Raw genomic sequence first — 19,542 nt, 5'->3', positions numbered from 1 at the left:
GAGATGGACTGGACTGGACTATTTATTTAAATCATTCTCCTCTGGGATCATGTGACTGCAGAAGATACGTGTCATGAAGGAGTCTTTGTGAGACCAGAGTTTATTCCCAACATGAAGTAAGTGATTAAGCTAATAGAATTTTCTATTGTTCCTCAGTGGCAAGATCCTATCTGTTATCTGTTACCCTCCCACATGTGTGTTTTCCCAAAAGTATATAAGGACTATATCCTCACGTGTAGAGTGTTTTGCATGTTGCAGGTGTTTGTGACAAGCTAAACAACACTTCTGGGATAAGAATATGAAGAATGTGACTCGACCTCCAGCTGAGGAAATAACGTTGTGGACCCCTTTCGTAACAAAAGGGTGAATGGAAGAAAATTGTATAACATCTAGGCCTATATATGTGTTAGGAGAAGAACTTAAAACTTCAACAACAAAAAAAAAACGTTACATGCCATGTTAATAATTTAGCAGAATCTTTTATTTATTTATTTTATTCGTGTATTTAATTGGTAACAACCTAAAGCATTATTTTTCAAAGTTTTGAACCTCAACCTTCCTGGCAGACTTAAAATGTCCAGATGTATGGACAATTAGAGTGTATCTTCAAAAAGCCGCCAAAAACAACGAATGTGACAAAACCTAAAAATATTTTAGAAGCAAATGTATGCACTTATGAAAATAAAGTTCTCTTGAAAGCAAAGCACTTTGTCACAAACAAACATCAAAAATCTCTATTGAAATTTGAGAGATACAAGAGCATCTTGGATAAAAACTGAAAACCTTGATACAGTTAGCCAGAGATGTGCACAGATTTAGAGGTGGTGCTGTAAAATTCAATTATAAATGTGACATTACTACACTTGATATCAGTGTCTTTAGCCTTCTTCAGACTATGTTGCTAAGGTGACAGATAGGAAACTTAGATTGTCACATTCACTAAAGCTTTTGTGCAGAGGTCCTGGGGATCCACTGTCCTGCAAAGTTTATTTTCCAACCTGCTTCAGCACACACACCTACCAGTGTATTTTCATGCAGTTATGAGGACCTTGATTGGCTGCTTCAAGTGCGTTTAATTAGGGTTGTAGCTAAACTCTGCAGGACAGTGGAACCCCCAAGAACAGAGCTGAACACCTCTGCATTAGTGTGTCCTGTTCTGTGACAATTTTTTCCTTATGACAAAATGCATTGTACAATCCTATAAAATAAGTCAAATACTTGGTTATTAACATGCACATATATCCTCTAGGAAACTTTTGAATGTCTTTTATAACTTTTCAAGAATGTGGAAATCACTCAGCCACCTTCTTGAAGTGAAGTGACATACTGCCAAGTATGGTGACCCATACTCGGAATTCGTGCTCTGCATTTAACCCATCCAACGTGCACACACACAGCAGTGAATACACACACACCGTGAACACACACCCGGAGCAGTGGGCAGCCATTTATGCTGCGGCGCCCGGGGAGCAGTTGGGGGTTCGGTGCCATGCTCAAGGGCACCTCAGTCGTGGTATTGAGGGAGGAGAGAGCGCTGTACATTCACTCCCCACCACCTATAAGCCCTGCCGGCCCGAGACTCGAACCCGCAGCCTTTGTATTACAAGTCCGACTCTCTAACCATTAGGCCACGACTTCCCCTTTATTTTTCAATAAGGTTCAAAGTGTATTTAACCTTCAGCATCTTGTTGAGCAGATGCCCAGGTTCCCCAAACCTGTTAGTGAGTTAGTGATATAACGAACAGATGTAAAAACTTTGATCCTACTAGGGGAAACGTTTTCTTGTAAATGTTTCTTAATCTTTATATTATTATTTTTCATTATCAGAAACAAATGTATAATTAATAATTGAATTAATAAAAATTAATTATCTGCATTTTTCTGCAAAAAGAATTGTGTTGCATTATTTCTCATCATTTTGCCCTTTTGTAGTACATGGGCAGATGGAATGAGATCATGAAGATTCCAGCCCCGTTCCAGTTAGGAGAGTGTTGCCAGGCCACTTATACTCTCAGTGACGGTATTGTCCTGGTTCGAAATGATGAGCTTCTGTAAGTACTGATGAACAATTACTACAATATAGGAGGAAATACTAAAATAAAATAAAAAATCACAATATATTTGTTCACATTTAATTCATATTCATGTTCAAAATACTTTTCACACTATATTAGTAAATAAAAAACTGATCTGCTAATATTCAGAATATTTAAAATAGCTATGCACTATAAAATAACTAATATAATTTCACTGAACAGTGCTAATGGCACTATCAACTTCATTGAGGGAACTGCCAAGATTGTAGATGCATCAGAGCCTGCCAAACTTGAAGTCAGCTTCTTTGAAGGTAAGTCTAAACAAATCATTCTTCTTAGTTTATTTATTTTATTTTTTTTAAGAATCTAGGATTTGAGTTCTTTGTGAACTAAAGCTTTGAGTGAATGCAGCTTACTTCATTTACTTTTTTTTCTTAATTCAGTTATGAATATAAATCACGTAAATCACAAATATGTCCATATATTCAAATCGGCTACAGGCCATATTCAAATTTGACAAGTCGAGTAGTTTGCATCGGTGCGGATCAAGAAAATAATTTTTAGGGTGGCAAAGGGGTGGCATGGGATCTATGAGGGGTGGCAAGACCAAAGCAAGCCCCCATGCATAGTTTTTTGGGGATTTATTGTCTGACATGCACAGTTGTATTCAAAAATATTGCCTTACCATTAAGTAATCATTTATAATGTTTAAATTAAAAATAAATAACATTTCAATATCCATCATGGCACCAAGTCAATACACAATATATAAAACTTCAACATGTTTTTGAGCTTGTATCATCAAAGACATGCAGTTCTATTAATATTACATAGGCTACTTAGATGGTATAAATCACCTTTTAGTGCAAGTTTAAGAGTAACACTTTTGAATTTCCTAACATTAGAAAGAAATACAATAATATCAAAGTATTGAAACTGGATCAGTTTTGAAGACAATGTTTGATTTTCTGTTATTACCAGAGGTGGGAATGTCTGTAATCACCCAGAACACACTATCAATTATTGGTGTCATCAGTTTTGCTACATAATGTTGAACTTACTCATTGTTAAACTTTTTGAGAAATGTGTCTTTGTTTTGAGAACTGACTCAATGGTTTGGGAAAATGGGCCAACCAAAGCAGTTATATTGTTAACAATCGAGAAAACTGCAATAGAAGATTCTTACCTAACTCTGCTATTAGTTTTTGTGATCGGCATCTTCTTATTGATTTCATGTTATTGTTTCGTCCGATATTTCAGAAAGGCCTATATCCATGATGAAAGTGGAGCGAGCGGTCGAAGAATCGGATCACCAGACAATTATGGGATGAATCTCAGACATATCCAGACGGGATTAGATGAACTTCAGACGACTTCTGAATAAACTGAGAAGGTTAAATAATTGACCTGTTAAGAGTATGTTGACAGTCTGTCTTGAGCTACAGAAAACCAGAAATCAGGCTTTGACAGTTACAGATTTGAAAAACAAAAGGCAGGAAAAAAGTACAATGCAAAGAACCATCTCAGAATATGAACTACATGTAAAAAAAAACTTTAAAGGACCAACTTTTTTTGTAGGTAATATACAGAAATAAAGTTATCAAACACTTTACAGTCTTAACTGCATTAATTATAAATTAAATATAGACTACTCCATATAGCTACAATTGTTGCTATTACCTTTGTTTTTTGATTTGATACCTTTGTTGCTCTGATGCACATCTCATTTTAACTCTTTATGGTAATTTAAGATGTTATCTAACTAATTTTAGACTGCGCTTATGAGAATACCCAACAAAGCAGGATTAAATATTTTTATATTTCCCTGCTCGCCCCAGTTGGGTGGTATTTTTTTCCTCCAAGATCGGGTTCTCTACCAGAGACCTGGGAGCTCAATGGTTCTGCACAGTATTTTATATATACTTATATATATATATATATATATATATATAAAATATACACGACCGCTCAAACGTTTTTAATGTTTTTAAAAGAAGTCTCTTCTGCTCACCAAGGCTTCATTTATTTGATCAAATATACAGCAAAAACAGTAACATTGTGAAACATTTTTACAATTTCAAATAACTGTTTTCTATTTTAATACATTTTACTTCTGTTGGCAAATCTGAATTTCCAGCATCATTACTCCAGTCTTCAGAAATCATTCTAATATGCTGATTTGCTGCTCAAGAAACATTTATTATTATTATTATTATCAATGTTGAAAACAGTTTTGTACAATAGTTTGTTTCAGGATTATTTGATGAACATAAAGTTCAAAAGACCAGCATTTATCTGAAATAGAAAGCTTTTGTAACATTATCACTACCGTTCAAACGTTTTGGGGTCAGTAAGAATTTCTTTCTTTCTTTGGAAAGAAATTAATACTTTTATTCAGCAAGGATGCATTAAAGTGACAGTATAGACATTTATAATGTTGCAAAAGCTTTCTATTTCAGATAAATGCTTTTCTTTTGAACTTTCTATTCATCAAATAATCCTGAAAAAAAAAATTCAACATTGATATCAACAAATCAGCATATTAGAATGATTTCTGTAGGATCATGTAAGACTGAAGACTGTAGTAATGATGCTGGAAATTCAGGTTTGCCAACACAGAAATTAATTGCATTTTAAAATGTATTCAAATAAAAACAGTTATTTTAAACTGTAAAAATATTTCACAATATTACTGTTTATGCTGTATTTTTGATCAAATAAATTAATCCTTGGCGAGCAGAAGAGACTTCTTTTAAAAACATAAAAATTCTTGCTGATCTAAATCTTTTGAGCGGTAGAGTGCATAAATACAATTGCATCCATGTACATTACCACTCAAAAGTTTCATGGAGGTAGATTAATTTGCAGTATACAATAAATACTAGTTATTCTATTAGAATTTCCAACCTGTTTATAGACCTAACAGGGTGGAACATTTTGAGCTAAATTAGCTGTAGTTTTTTGAGTGATCAACATTTAGCTCTCTAACCTTCTATAGATGAACATAACTTTTATAACTATGTCAGATATGTTTTTTATTTTTCTTTGATTGGACAAACATTCTCCATAATATAGCCTAACAGAGTGGAACTTTAAGAGTGTGACAAGCAGGAGAACATTTCAAAAACTTAAAAAAAGGTAGGAGTGAGAGTTGACACTTACTTCCATTTGTACAGTTGAATTCCAGGGGAAAAAATAAACAAGATCACTTGGAAGGTGAGGGAGTACATACTAACAGGGTGGAAGATTACTTTAGGGACATGGTAAATGAAGAATTTTTTTTTTTTTTTAAATGATAGTTTCACATGATTTATATGCATGATTAGATGAAGTTTAGCCTAGACCATAACATAATTTAAAAATATTTTGAGGTTTTTATCATTTCATGGTTAATATTTCTAGTGTAATTTGATTACTTTGAACTGAGGACATGATAAAACTGAATGCCTGTATCAATAAAAAAGTGTGTAAAAAAACAAAATAATATTTTTAATGTCTATTATCTCTGTTTAAGTGATAAAGTAGACCTATTATGTATAATTTAAGCAATTTCTTATAAATATGTGACTATTTTAGAGAACATATGAGTAAGTAAATCATAGAGACAGAAAAGTCACTGTATAACAGGAATGACATGACTTTTACTTGTAGTCATTTAACATTTAAACAACAATGAAACAGTCATTTTACACAAATGAACATTTTTAAAACAAATGTAGAAAGGCTACAGTAGGCTTCAGAATAATAAGAGTTGATATTAGCAGATTCAAAGGCAGACTCATAATAAACCTCATAACTACACTTAAACATTTCTAAACACTGAGGAAAGAGTAGGGCATTTACCATGTTTAATTATAGATCTTGTTAATTCACTAGTGTCAAATGAGCCAATATCATGAATAGACTGACATCTAGTGGTGTGACCCAGAAATACAGAAAGCTGATAGTTGTGAACAATAACAAAGACTATAGAATAGACTTTGACAATAATGCTTCGGATATGCTATAGCCTGTCTACTTTCTGTTCTGTTTGAGGTCTAAAAGTCTATCAGAGTTGCATTAGGCTAATTTACAAATAAATAATCTGATTTTGCAGAAAGATTTAATTAGCCTACACAGCATCCTATTAAACTTATGAACAGCTGTTGAGTGTTTAGGCATTGCTAATAAACTATTAAATAATTTTTTTTTCATCTAATTGCAAAACTAACATCAAACATTGTTCGTTCTTTGCAATCAAATAATTTGTTTACATTGATTTATGAATAGTTCTTATTTTAATGAAACGATGGGTGCATTAAAACCCTTGATATAGCCTATATTTGTCTATGATCTTACAAATTCATCTTTGTAATATATACATCTTTGTAATACAGATTCAAAGTCGGAAGGAGGGCATGAAACGTTCTATAAAACTTTCTGGATGCATGCAAAAAAATAAGGTTTATGTTACACAGCATGCAAAATGAACTTATAGTTCAAACAGTAATGTTTTAAGATATTCAGTGAGTTTTATTAGAACTACTGTAGATGTCATTCATTTATTCATTCTCAATAATACTGAATATAAAGAGTTAAATATTTTATTTTATAGGTGTTTTGTAAAACCTTATTAGGGAAGAAATTTGAGTAGTATTTTTAACATGCTGGTCACGTTGTCCTACTTGAACATTGGACGTGATAAAATTCACAGCCAGTTCTTTTTTAGAACTACAATTGTATGTTATTTCTTTTATTGAAAGAATGATTAGCCTGCAGGTGTGTTTGAATGGCCTTTGTGTGTCATAAACCCCCTGTTTGAACAGATGTGAAGAGCCTCAACCTTCCCCAACAAAGACAGCATGTAATGGAGGTGGGGTTTATTGTCAAAATTAATTCAAATATATATATATATATATATGTATCCATCCATCTCTGGCACCAACATCTCACCTCAGGCACAGGTCAGAACAGGTAAGATGAGGTCTGAATGCCCTTTTCTGTTGTTTTTGCACAGGATGGGACAGTTCAGTTATTTATGTGATAATGCAGCAAATGATTTAGACTAAAACTGCTGCTGTTAATATCTGTTCAGGTGAAACTGAGGGAATGCAGGCTCTACTGGTTCTGCCTCTGCTGTCCGTGCTGGCGGTCAATGAGGGCTGGAGGATGTCATTAGACGTTGCTTCTAAAAGTTTGATAGTCAAAATAGCTCCCTGCATGTTGGTCACCACACATTTGATTTTGGTGGAAAGAAGATTTTGAAATATTAACAACTGTAAAAATGGAACGAATAAATGAATATTATTTAATTTGATCAGGAATTATATTTCATTTTAAACAAATATATATTTTAATTTAAATGTAGCCTATTTTCTACAAGAAATTGTAACATTTTATATTTATAAAGTCAAAATTAATTTTATTTCAGAAATTGAAAACATGTCCATCATAGATAGACTTGATAAAAATTGTAATATAGTAGTGTAAATATAAAGATAAAATGTTTTTGTGATGTCTTGACTTTCAGTGGTAGTGTTTTTAGTGCATACAGAATTATTAAAAAAATCTATTCTTTATTGAAACTGACCCAGGATATCCATCAGTCTTAAAGGCATGTGTTAGTAACTTCATACTGCAGGTCTACGTGTACTAATAACAGCACGCTCCATAGGGGTCAGAGGTCATAGGTTTGTTTAGCATGTATTTCACTGTGGTAACACATTCACATGTCTGTTTAATTTCTTTGAAGAGTTCCCTTAGCCTCTGGCATAATTCAGACTTTGCCAACAGAGTCTTTACCAAGTGGTTTTGGGGTTAAACCCCACATTATCCCTTTGCCTCGCTGTGACTCTATAATACAGTGCACAAACAGGCTGGACAGAAATCCCTCTTAAAAAGCTTACTCCGCACAGATTCTTAAATTAGTGGTTTACATGTCTTAATACTCTGCTCTCCCGATGTCTAAGCACTTTATTCTTGATTTTCTCTTTTTGGCTGATATGAGTTCACACCTGTGCAACATTTATAAGTAGATTTGTCTACTAATAAAGCATTTATGAGTAGACTAATCACATTAAAATGCTGTTAAAGACTCACAGATGTATGGTTTGTTAGGAATTATACTATTGTAGATGTATATTGTATATATTTGTAAAAACTGTTCATATATAATTATTAAACCTGTGTGATTGACTTGTACAATATTTTAGGATTAATAGGATTAATTTCTCAAAATAAGATTTTTTTTGTGTTGAATTTGGACTGTCAAAAAAAAAAAAAGAATTGCACAGAACAATAAAGATATGAATAACATAATGGTCACCTTCTGCTCTTCAAAACTTCAGTAAATAAAGCAGAAATACAGAGTTATAGACCAACAGCATTTGATTTAAAATGGTCCTGGTCCTGGAGATCTACCTTCCTGCAGATTTCAGGCTGGGCACCCCTGATCTACAACAATACATCTGTTTCACTATCAATACTTTCCAGCTACAATAACTTAAGTCTTTGAGGAAAACATTTATTATACATCTGAAATGGTTGCAGTCACCACATAACTAATGTCTGTATTGTCAATAATGTACAGTAGTCAAAGGGTTTTCAAATCAATTTATTAAATACAAAATAGAAAACATTCAATTCAGGTTAATACAGCTACATACAGCCAAAAATCTAAATGCACAAAAGTACAAAAAAAAAAAAAAATACAAAGCAATGTAAAGGCCATACAAACAGGTAACATCTCTGCAAAAAACATCAACTCCTTACTTTAGACTGGACTTGAAATTACCCATTTCCCAACCAGGACACAGCACAATGTGCTTAGCAGGCGAGCCATGCTGCCCACATGAAAAAATATTATAGTAAATTTACCATAGAAAATGTTGTCAAATTTCTCTGTTAAATACTACAGTGTTTTTGAACCATACTATAGTAAAGGTACTACAGTAAATTGTACTAACTTGTGAATGGTAATTTGCTGTGGTAATCCTACAATAGTAATATTGACAAATTACAATTGTTATTGACACTTACTTGTTATCCTAAGTCTTTCTTGGGATGCACGGCTTAACTGGAGTGACTTTTGATGATTGAACCCCAGTCACTGAATGTGTTCAAGCCCATGTCTCTATTGATGCAGACAAACATCAGGAGTTGACTTGGCTGGAGTAGGGCCTAGCACACGCAGTCCTGACTGCAGAAGATTCTCCAGCACTATCTGAAAGAAAGGTAAAGATTACTGACAAATACACAAGTCCAGTGCAGTCTGAACTTGGGTGACTTAAAACAGATACAAACAGATGTGGACAAATTTGTTGGCACTCTTACAGTTAATTAAAAAATGCTTAATTCCTCCTAAAGAGTGATGAAATTAAACACAAATGTCTCATGTGTATACCGTATGCCTCCAACAGGATAATAACCCAAAATATGTAGCTAAAAGTACACAAGAAACCAAGAAACGTGCAGTCTGGAGAAGACAACCCTTGTGTGTTGCTATGGGGTGCAAAGATTTTTATATACATATTTTTAAAGCATACCTTTAATCTTGAACTATATCCATGCTAGTGAAGTGCTGCTGCTTCTTTTTTCATCATTGGGCTTGAGTGTTTCCTTTAAAAAAAAGAATAATAGGATAAAACATGTAAATACTACTGGTTTGAGAGATGTATAAAGAAAAGAAATGTACCATTCCCATTTAAAAGCTGTTTAAAAAAAAAAGTGCAAAAGCTGACAAAATACTATTGAACTTTGTATTTAATATCATGTTACATAATTAAAGTGAGTGCGGCGAAAAGTCCTACACGACAGTAATAGTTTGATTAAGGTGTTTACATGTCTGTACTGCACTTCAATAATGCGACTAAAATAGGAATACTCCACATGTCTTAATTCGATTTGTGTTTACTTCGATTATGACTTTAGCCGGATTAAAGTAATCAAAAATCTCTCTTTACATGGTAGACTCTTAATCAGAGTATTGTCTTAATAATATTAAAATCGGAGTATTGATGTCCATGTAAATGTAGTTACTGTTAGTATTCTCCTAGTTGCATTACAGGGCTGCCTACACCAAACCTGCAAGGGCCCAAAGGTACAAAAGTTGCTCTGGGCCCGAACGGGCTGGCCTACACTGGGCCATCACTGGATTAATGTGGGCAGTCCCATAGTGTGGGCTGCTCACAGAGAGCCTGCGGTGAGCCCAAAGCTGTGGGCCTCGGCTGGGCTAGCCCACACTGGGCCTGTTTGGGTTTGGTGTGGGTTGGCCCTAGTCCAGTGTGCCCGCAAAAAGCCAGCATGGGCCCCGAAGAGGCATGTTTGCAGGGACCATGCTTCAAAACATACCTAACCAGCATATGCTGTTTGTTTTTTTGTTTCAACAGGATAATGCATTCCTGCTGAATAAATGTAATGATTTCTTTGAAAAAAAAAAGTCTTACTGACCACAAACCTTTGAATAATATAGTAAATTGTATATTGCCATTTTTAAGGCCACAAGTTTAAATGCTATTTGATAAAATGCTATGTGGTTATGTCATCAATCAGTATTTGAGATTCCTTTGACTTCACAAGCATTTGTTTGCTAATTTCTTACAAAGCTTTTACAGGAGGTGGTGTGTGGGGCCATTTCTAATAATCAGCAAAACAGCTTTATTAACCCTCTGTCAGCTTATCCCAGCGGGAAGTGAACGCTTGCCGCCAATCTCCGCGTGTTTGTGTCTCCCCAAGAATCTGTTTTGCTGCAAAATGCTCATATGCCACCCAATTGTGCACACACCTATCCCTATACTAATTCTCCCTGATCCTCTCAGTGTTAAAAAATATAAGTCTGGGAACTGCAGACGATGCTGTAAGCGGGTGGTGAGCACAAACTGTCAGATTAACAAGTCTGAGCACATGATCCTCCACAACATAGTCAGGAGGACAGGCACCCAGTGAGACCTCATACAGTCTCTCATTAACACTCTGAGAATAATTTCTGTGTCACATTCACAATAAAACACTTGAAAGGCACATGCACATCTTGCTTGATTTCAATTGACACTGTCTTTTCCATGGAAAAGGAAGCTGGGCATTTAGGTGTCTTACCCTCGGTCTTAAAGTGCTAACAGAGGATTACTGAGGTAAATGTTGAAAGAGGTTTAGCCACTGTGCTTAGGCAGTGCTCTTAATTACATTTCAGCAGAGTGTCCCGCGTGCAGTTGGGCGAGAGATCATAGTGATGTCAGGTAAGGGGGGGCTTAAGCAGGCAGATAAAGCCAAGCTAATAGAGATAACATGAATCTGTAATTAAAGGTCTTTTTTAGTTAAGACCAGGAGCTGGCACTTGTTGGTCGAGGCTTTTGCGGCAGGACTGAAGATCTCAGAGTGCTCTGAGTTGTGGACTTTCTTGCTGCAGCTTCAGGTCTCATGCTCATTTTGGAATCATTTTACTTGTTTGGAATGAATGTATTAATATTTTCATCCTGACTGAGAGTTTGGACAGATTCCCATTTCTCTGGAAGACATTCAGAGGTGAGTCTAATGTCTCTTCGGTCTTTATGGCTTCAATTTATCTTCCACTATTTGTTCTTTTGCTAGTTTCAGCTGTGTGTTTTAACTTGTAATGTAAGGTTGAGGATTTAGACTACATTTTACATGTTCATTTCACTGATACATTGCAATGGTGTGCAACAGTGTTATATGCATTGCAGCTGTCGCTCTGAATTATGATAGCATGTGCTCTTCATTTTAACCAAAGCTTTATTAATTTACTTGTTAAAAATCACTTTTTAACTGCCTTTTTTTCTTTTTTATGCACAAAAAAGTGATCAAGGTACTTGATACTGTTCATATCCTTGCCACTTCCAGTTATACCCATCCTAGACTTGGATGTCTACCATTGGAATTATCTTGTGCCCTTACTGTACAAAGGAAGTACATTAGAACAGATGATTATTATCTTATCTACTATGACCTACCCAAATGCAAGGCTTGATTTAAGTCGTCAGCAGTTTTCCCTTAATTTATTCCTTTAATGAGATTAGCCACAAGCAAATCCATCCAGTTCAAGTCTGTGACTTGGATATGGCATCACTTGTCACATGCATGCCAAAAACTGCACTTGCTTTGGAAATATGCCTAATATAGGGGTTTGGCCTTGTGAATATGTTTAAGCCTCATATGGTATTGTTTTGTAAATATCTTGAATGCTGCAAATCGTCAAATGTTTTTCACGTCTACTCTTACTAATCTGAGGGGGGAAAAATACTAAGGTGGCTACTTAAATTATAATATCTGCTATCTTACAGTCAGAATGAATAATTCGTTTTTTCGAATAAGGAATGCATGAATAATTTCTTTTTTTGCATAATATATCATTTGCATTATATAGAATTATTTTTTATTTCTTTTATATCTATTTTTATATTACATTTTAAAAGGTTTGTGTTACATTTTAAAAATCTGAAAACACTTTATAATATATACATTGCTATTGGTACATTTTGTATTTTTATATGATTTTTTAAAACATTATTTAAAGAATAGTTCTACATATAAATGACTACAAATGATAAATACAGATAATAAATAGGCTATCATTCCTTCATTCCATATTGAACAGGCAGGCAGAATCAGGCAGAATTTTAACACAGTTGTCGGTGTGTCTGGCTGCACCACATTTACCACATAAACCGATTGTATCCCAGATTTATATCCCAAGGTGTTTTTGGGACATCTCTGGGGCTAATGGAGGCTAATAGGCTTAGCACTTAGGGTGTATTGTCCGGTATGCTTACAGGCAAGGTTTGCTGAGGGTAAAACTCTAAACTCTGGGATTACCTCCAACACATCCCTTTAAAATGCTGTATAGTCAGGACTTAGCTAATAGGATCCGAGGGGGGAATAGGGGCCCTGAAGGTAGTTTGGGGGTTGGCTGACAGCAGGACCGCACGCATGCTGGTCAGCAGATGTAACAGGCAGACTGCTGGACTAACAGGAGGATTACAGGACTCAGATTAGAACGGCTCCTCATAACGGGTAATACGCACAGAGGCTGTCCCGTACAGAATACGGAAGAATTTATCTAGGAATAAAGATCTGTAGATTTAATTATCCAGAGACCTATTGTATTATTCCAGTAAATATTTTCACAGGTAGAAAAATTTACACTTCACAGATTTGTTTTCATATGATATATGAAGAGAATAATATCACAATATAATATAATATAGGCTAATATATACATTTTTCTAATGGTTATAGCCCTGTTTTTTGTTTGGCTCTAAGTGTTTGCTTAGTAAATCTCAAATACTGGTTACACTACTAAATTTCAAGATAATTATTTTCCCTGGAAATATCTGCTACCAAGGAACTAAGATGTTGCCAAACTGGTTACAACCTATCATTTTTTCTCTCTGTAGGTTTCTCAATTTCAGACTGAAAGGAGCGACGTTAAGCACAGTGAGTGAACAGGTAGCTACTTCATTACATGATATCTATCCTTCTTAACATTGATGTTTGAGTTCTCTTAATGATTTTATCTTAAATAGGTGTTGTTAACTGACCTGTCAAGAAAGTATTAGTATTAGATAGTAAACAATAATACTGATTTATGAGCCAAGGGATCGGTTGTGTGTCTTGTGTCAATAGTAGGCTATGTAATTCGTCTTGATGCTATTACAGTATTGGCAGTGAATAGGTAGGCCTATGCCAAGTTCATCATGAGTTCCATGTGTTTTACTCTTTCGGTGACTTTATCTGCAGTTACATAGTGGCGCCAAGAGGTGACAAGTGACCGTCTTTATGAATGAATCATAATTCACTAAACCGATTTGTTCAAAATGCTGATTCATTTACAAACTAAATAAGTTGCTAAATTCAGAACCACATACTACTCTTACGATTTGTATTATATCTTTCTATAGGCTGCCTTTCTAAAATAGTAAGAGTAGCATGTCAGTATGCTGTTCTGAATTCACCAAAGTGTCTTTATGAAGTCACTGAATTTTCAATCATTCAATGATTCAACTTTATTTAGACAGGAAACACCACTACTGTGTGTTGTAAGTTATTTAAAGAGGTACACCATCCAAAAATGAAAATTCTGTCATAATCCAAACCTCTAGGCCTATGTATTCTTTCATCTGTTGAACACAAAATAAGTTGATTTGGAAATTGTTGATTACCAAAGAGCTTCAGTTGTAGTTGGCCTCCATTGTATTTTTTTTGGTTTTTGTTTTTTGTCCATGCAATGCAGTGAAAAATTTTCTTTAATGTGCAAAATTTTGAGAATGGATATGTTTGTTACACTCAGGAAAGAGGCAGTGTCATGACCCCACGTGAACAGTTAAGGAAGATATCGGCGCTGGGAGAGCAAGGTGCTCTGGATGAGAAACACTGGTACCGACTGGTCAATGGAATGTCTGCTGGAGGTGAGAGGTCATCATGGAAGTGTTCATAGAACACCTAAACCAGAGCTGATCGCAACCTTGATGAAATATAGCTGAGAAAGAGCTATTAGGCTACTGACACCTACATCTGTTCCCTTGTGTGTGTGAAGCAGAGTTACGGCAAAGACAGGAGCTCATGATGAGGAACCAGATGGCCATGGCTCCACAGATCTTGGCTCAGGGGCAGCAGAGACTGCAGGGTGTGCCTGCACAGTTTGATCCCCGCTTCATGGAGAGGTCTGTTAGAATGAACACCAATACAACCAAGACAGTAAAAGAGAACGAGTTTTTAATTGTTCGTGGATATTTTAGGTTCCATTTACATGAGCTTTCTTGATAGTTTTCAGTCATGTGACCATCTCGAAGACTTGGAGGGCAAAACATCCATAGAACTGCTGCACAAGCGTATCAATTTTTCATCTGTTTCACAGCCGCAAATATATAGATCCCCTCTCAAAAGAATAAAACAAAGGTATTTCTGAACAAAATGCAAGTTTTGGCCATTTTGCAGTCCATATAAAGCAATATTTCAATCATAAACAGTGCGACAAAACGTTGTAAAAACACTTAAAGTGACTTAATATATTTAAAACAGTAATATTAAAAGATAAAATTCAGAAATCACCACATTAATGATACATAGTTTACACAGGCAAGCAGATGAGGCCGGGAACATGAACTCAATCAGGTTCAGTGTTTTCCTTCTAATGGTTTTCTATGGGAAGCCATTTAATGTGAAACTTTGCACATTGCGTTTATATTCTGGCTTCATATTCTTGCCTGTACAAAATATACATCATCAATAAGGTGTCCACTGAATCTCGCCTTTTAATATCTTGATGCAATCTGCGTAAAAATAGCTGGCGGTCAGTGGAGCAAAGTTTCGTATTGCCCTCCAGGTGGGCATTCCTATAAGGGTGTGACGTCACGTGAAAACTATCAATTGGCATGACAGTAGGTACATAATATTTACATAGAAAAACTAAAACGGCAGTAGAATAAAATAAAATACAATAAAATGAGTAAGATTGCAGTGAAGTAACTATGCAGTTTAAACTAAGAGTAGAATTTTATGAATTGAAATCTAAATTCAAATTTTATTTGTCACACACAATCATACACAGTACAGTGTGCAGTGAAATCATTTTATGACTCTATGCGTGACTCTCCATGAACTAGCACAGAAATAAAAATGAACATAGAAACGAAAGGATTAAAATGAATAAAAGGAACATGCAAATTAAAATAAATAAAACAAAAAGCATAAATAAGACATTGGTTATGTGGAAAGAATATGGGAATAGAAATAAAAAACAATAACATAGGAAGAGAATAACAACACAATGTATAAAATAGAAATATAATCATATAACAGTGATGTAAGTTGTGTTAGTTATATTTTTAATGATGATTTTAATCCTCTTTATCCGTAGGGAACTGGTGCCGCCCACTGAAATGGTATCAGCTGATGCTAGACAAATCCACATGGGTGTCCACCTCGGCCCACCTCTGCCCCCAAACTCCAATGTTATTCCAAGCAGAGGATTCCCTGGCACAGGTTAGAATGAAATTAAGGTTAAATGTAGAGAAAAACAGGGGCAGCTCAGTGAGGAAGAACAACCTAATTTTACAAATATTTTCCATTTTGCAGGTTACGGATTCCTTCCAACTGAATCCATGGAGACGGTTGCTAGACGACAAGAGTTAATTCACAAGCAGAACATCGCCAGGTAAATTTCAGTGCATTTGCTATACCTATATTCAATAGGTGTAAAATCATACAGACGAATACAGTGCAAAGCCACAGAGTGCAACAATCAGGTTCCAGAAGGAAAAAAAACTCATTCATTTTGTCCAATGGGAAGACAGATCTGTTGTGAACTTTGAGGTTGTTAATTAATTGTTAATCTATCTATCTATCTATCTATCTATCTATCTATCTATCTATCTATCTATCTATCTATCTATCTATCTATCTATCTATCTATCTATCTATCTATCTATCTATCTATCTATCTATCTATCTATCTATCTGTCTGTCTGTCTGTCTGTCTGTCTGTCTGTCTGTCTAATAGATAGATCTATCATAGATAGATAGATCATGGATATCATAGATAGATCCATCTAACAGTGCTTTTGTCTAATTTTAATTACTTTTGTGCTTTGAATAAAAGTTTTATTCACTGTGTAGCTGGTTGTCTTGGTTTATGACTTATAATGCTTTAACAAATACTTTCCCTATAAAAAATGAATGGAAAAAATAATAAGTAATAATATACTTCCGGAACCACCACCGCTGAAAAACTGGGCGTCCACTAATTGTAATGTTATTTATTTTTTTAATGAGGATGGAGATGAATGCTATCCTGCACCAAAAAGAACTGGAGAACGCCCACCAAAAGGGTCTTATTGGGATGGAGAATCCCATGATGTACCAGGGCATACAACCCAATCCAATGGCTTTCAGGGGACGCCAGCGACTCCCAGATGGTCATGATGTATTCGTCCATCGCACTGCCCTTGAAGACCTGCACGCTAACAGTCTCCTAATGTCAAGCCCTTACCCACCGATCAGCACACTGCAAAGGGAGCGAGGACGCAGGACCGGCAGAAGGACCAGCAATCATAAGAGCTCAGACAGCAGCATCACTCTCCCCAAAGGCCAATCAGAAGAGAAGAACATCGAGCAGAGTCCAGGAGCTGCCTCAGGGGAGGAGAAGGAAGTTGAAGGGAAAGGCGAAATGAGCAGTGAGGTCACCACCAGCAAACCACACCAAACCAAAGTAGAAACAGAGCTGTCTTCTGGATGTAACAGGAAAGGTTTTAAGGAAGGAGAGGCAGGGATTCGCAAGGCATGTATTAGTGGGCAGGAGGGATGTGCAGAAGTCACCAACTGCAATGCTAGCACCAGTGACAAAGACATATCTAACCCTTGCTCGGCTTTCCAAGAAAAGTTTCTGTACCCTTCTGCCGCCGGCCCACTCACAGGAATGCCCTACATGCTGCCCGTGCCAGGAAATGGACTTGTACCACTTGGTGTGTTTGTTTGTTAGTTTCACATTTTTAAATGCAGTGGTTGAGTTTAACTGCGTTGTTTTAGTATATATATTATTATAACATTAATAATATTTTGAGTAAGTCTTTATTATATTTTCTGTTTTCGTTTTAATTTTAGTGGAAGTTTAAGTAATCTTGTTATTGTCATATTTTAGGGGGGGTTTGTTGAAATATTTCTATGTAGCTTTATTTTATTTTTATTTCTATTTTAGTCATTTTAGTATTTAAACTGAAAATATTTAAACAATTTATTTCAGTTATTTTAAAGTCTTTTTAAAGTCTAAGTTTTTCATCTAATATTTTTACTTTATTTTATTTATTTTCAGCTTTATTTAAATTAATGATTTTTTTTTTATCATTTTAGTTAATAATAACAACACTTTTCATTTACTGTTTGTTTGGCACGTTTTTGTCAGCCTCTATATATTTTGTATAAGAAATATTAAAGTGATGATGCATTAAAGTTATCGTTACCTATTAATTTTTTGTTTTAATTTTCAACTAGGACATTCTAATATGTTTCTTAATGGAGAAGAGATGACTTCATTAGAAGATATTCGCAAGTGGTCAGTTGATGATGTCTACAACTTCATCAGTGAAATATCAAGCTGCGCTGAATATGCACAGGTAATACAAATGTAAAATGACAAAATGTGATTATAATTATATAGCTTTAAGTCTCATTCTTTTGTGTGTCACCCGTTGCAGACATTCAAAGACCACATGATTGATGGAGAGACGTTACCTCTTCTTACAGAGGACCACCTCCTTGATACACTTGGTCTGAAGCTTGGGCCAGCGCTTAAGATACGATCACAGGTATTCGCCATCTTTCAAAAGGACCAAATTTGATCTCAATAACCAGGTTAATAATTGAATTCAAATATCAAGTAAAATTAATATATAAAATGAAATATATACATATATAACTGATTATTTTAAGGGTCCTCTCTACCCTCCAAGAGGTCCTTGGTCTTGAGTTAAAGTTTATTTAAAAAATGAACTCATGGAACTCATTTGTTTGTTCTGTTCTGTTTTCAGTTGTCCCGACGGCTGGGTAGCATGTTCTACAACATGATGAACTTGCCTCTGCCCGTCTCCAGTCTGCAGCCTCCGCCTGAGAAAAGTGGTGACAGATCATCAGACATCAGCTCTCCTCTCAACTGCAACAGTGTGGAGCTGCTCAGCAGCCCCAGAGACACAGAGGCTCTTAAATCTACAGAGCCTGTAAGTGAAGCTGATAATCCTTCACCAAGTCAGATGAGTGAGACCACCTGAAAGAGCATGTTGAACTGTTGGACCTCTTTTTTACCTCAAAATCTTTTACTGTTTTGACACCTAATGCATAAGGTAGACAGGCACTGACATTTCTATAGTGAATATACTGATCATATATTTTTAAATATTCATCACAAATATATTATTATCCGTGTTATGCAATAGAATGTGGTCTCCAACAATGTGGTTCAGAATGTGATCTCTAACAGAGTTAGATTTTTGAATGCAGGATATATATATATATATATATATATATATATATATTGTAATAAGTTAGCAAATCGATTACAAATAATTTTTGTCTTTATCATTGCAGCCTTTTTTATTGTAAAATTGTCTTTTGGTTTTTACTTTAAACTTGAATTATTCTCTATTGTCATGTGTTGTTTGCTATGGAGAAAATAAAAAGAATTACTCCTTTGGTCTTTATTTGATTTATTTGATATGGTAAAAAACATATACAGCATTTTCCACACAGAATATATAGTATTACTTTCTTTTTACACAAATGAAAATACATGATTTATGATATGACTGAATCTAGTTTAAATCCCTGATTTGTGTGATTTTTTTTTTGCAATTTTATAGCTAAAAATATCACATCAAATGTAGCCTAAATTAATCTGTTTACTTAGGGGCTAGCTAGTTTGTACCATATGATTTTATTTCAAATTAATACACTTTAAAATATTAAATAAACTTTAAAATATATCCTATATACAGGTGCATCTCAAAATTTGAATAATTTGTTATAA

General features: G+C 35.0%; 1 protein-coding gene across 2 annotated transcripts; it reads left to right on the top strand.

Moving 5' to 3' along the window:
* Positions 1-11,204: 11,204 nt before the first annotated feature.
* Positions 11,205-19,211, top strand: LOC306881845 (sterile alpha motif domain-containing protein 7-like). 2 transcript variants are annotated; one of them, XM_079436171.1, is made up of 10 exons: positions 11,205-11,534; positions 13,424-13,475; positions 14,317-14,434; positions 14,563-14,689; positions 15,886-16,010; positions 16,104-16,182; positions 16,800-17,488; positions 18,015-18,136; positions 18,218-18,328; positions 18,551-19,210. In XM_079436171.1, the coding sequence occupies exons 3-10, from the start codon at positions 14,332-14,334 to the stop codon at positions 18,785-18,787; spliced, it is 1,593 nt and encodes a 530-aa protein (XP_079292297.1). In that variant the 5' UTR covers positions 11,205-11,534; positions 13,424-13,475; positions 14,317-14,331; the 3' UTR covers positions 18,788-19,210. The 2 variants fall into 2 exon arrangements, with proteins under 2 accessions (XP_079292297.1, XP_079292298.1); XM_079436172.1 differs by lacking the exon at positions 11,205-11,534 and having other exon boundaries at positions 13,430-13,475; positions 14,566-14,689; positions 18,551-19,211.
* Positions 19,212-19,542: the final 331 nt, after the last annotated feature.

This window comes from Barbus barbus (assembly GCF_936440315.1).
Source record: "Barbus barbus genome assembly, chromosome: 15".
Lineage (NCBI taxonomy): Eukaryota > Metazoa > Chordata > Actinopteri > Cypriniformes > Cyprinidae > Barbus > Barbus barbus.
This window is presented reverse-complemented; position numbering and strand designations above follow the sequence as displayed.

What these genes read in the sequence shown, in the direction of transcription:
- LOC306881845 (XM_079436171.1), top strand. Translation starts at nt 14,332, where the DNA reads ATGACCCCACGTGAACAGTTAAGGAAGATATCGGCGCTGGGAGAGCAA. An exon ending in GATCCCCGCTTCATGGAGAG is followed by an intron (nt 14,690 to 15,885) that starts GTCTGTTAGAAT and finishes CTTTATCCGTAG; the next exon opens with GGAACTGGTGCCGCCCACTG. An exon ending in CAGAGGATTCCCTGGCACAG is followed by an intron (nt 16,011 to 16,103) that starts GTTAGAATGAAA and finishes TCCATTTTGCAG; the next exon opens with GTTACGGATTCCTTCCAACT.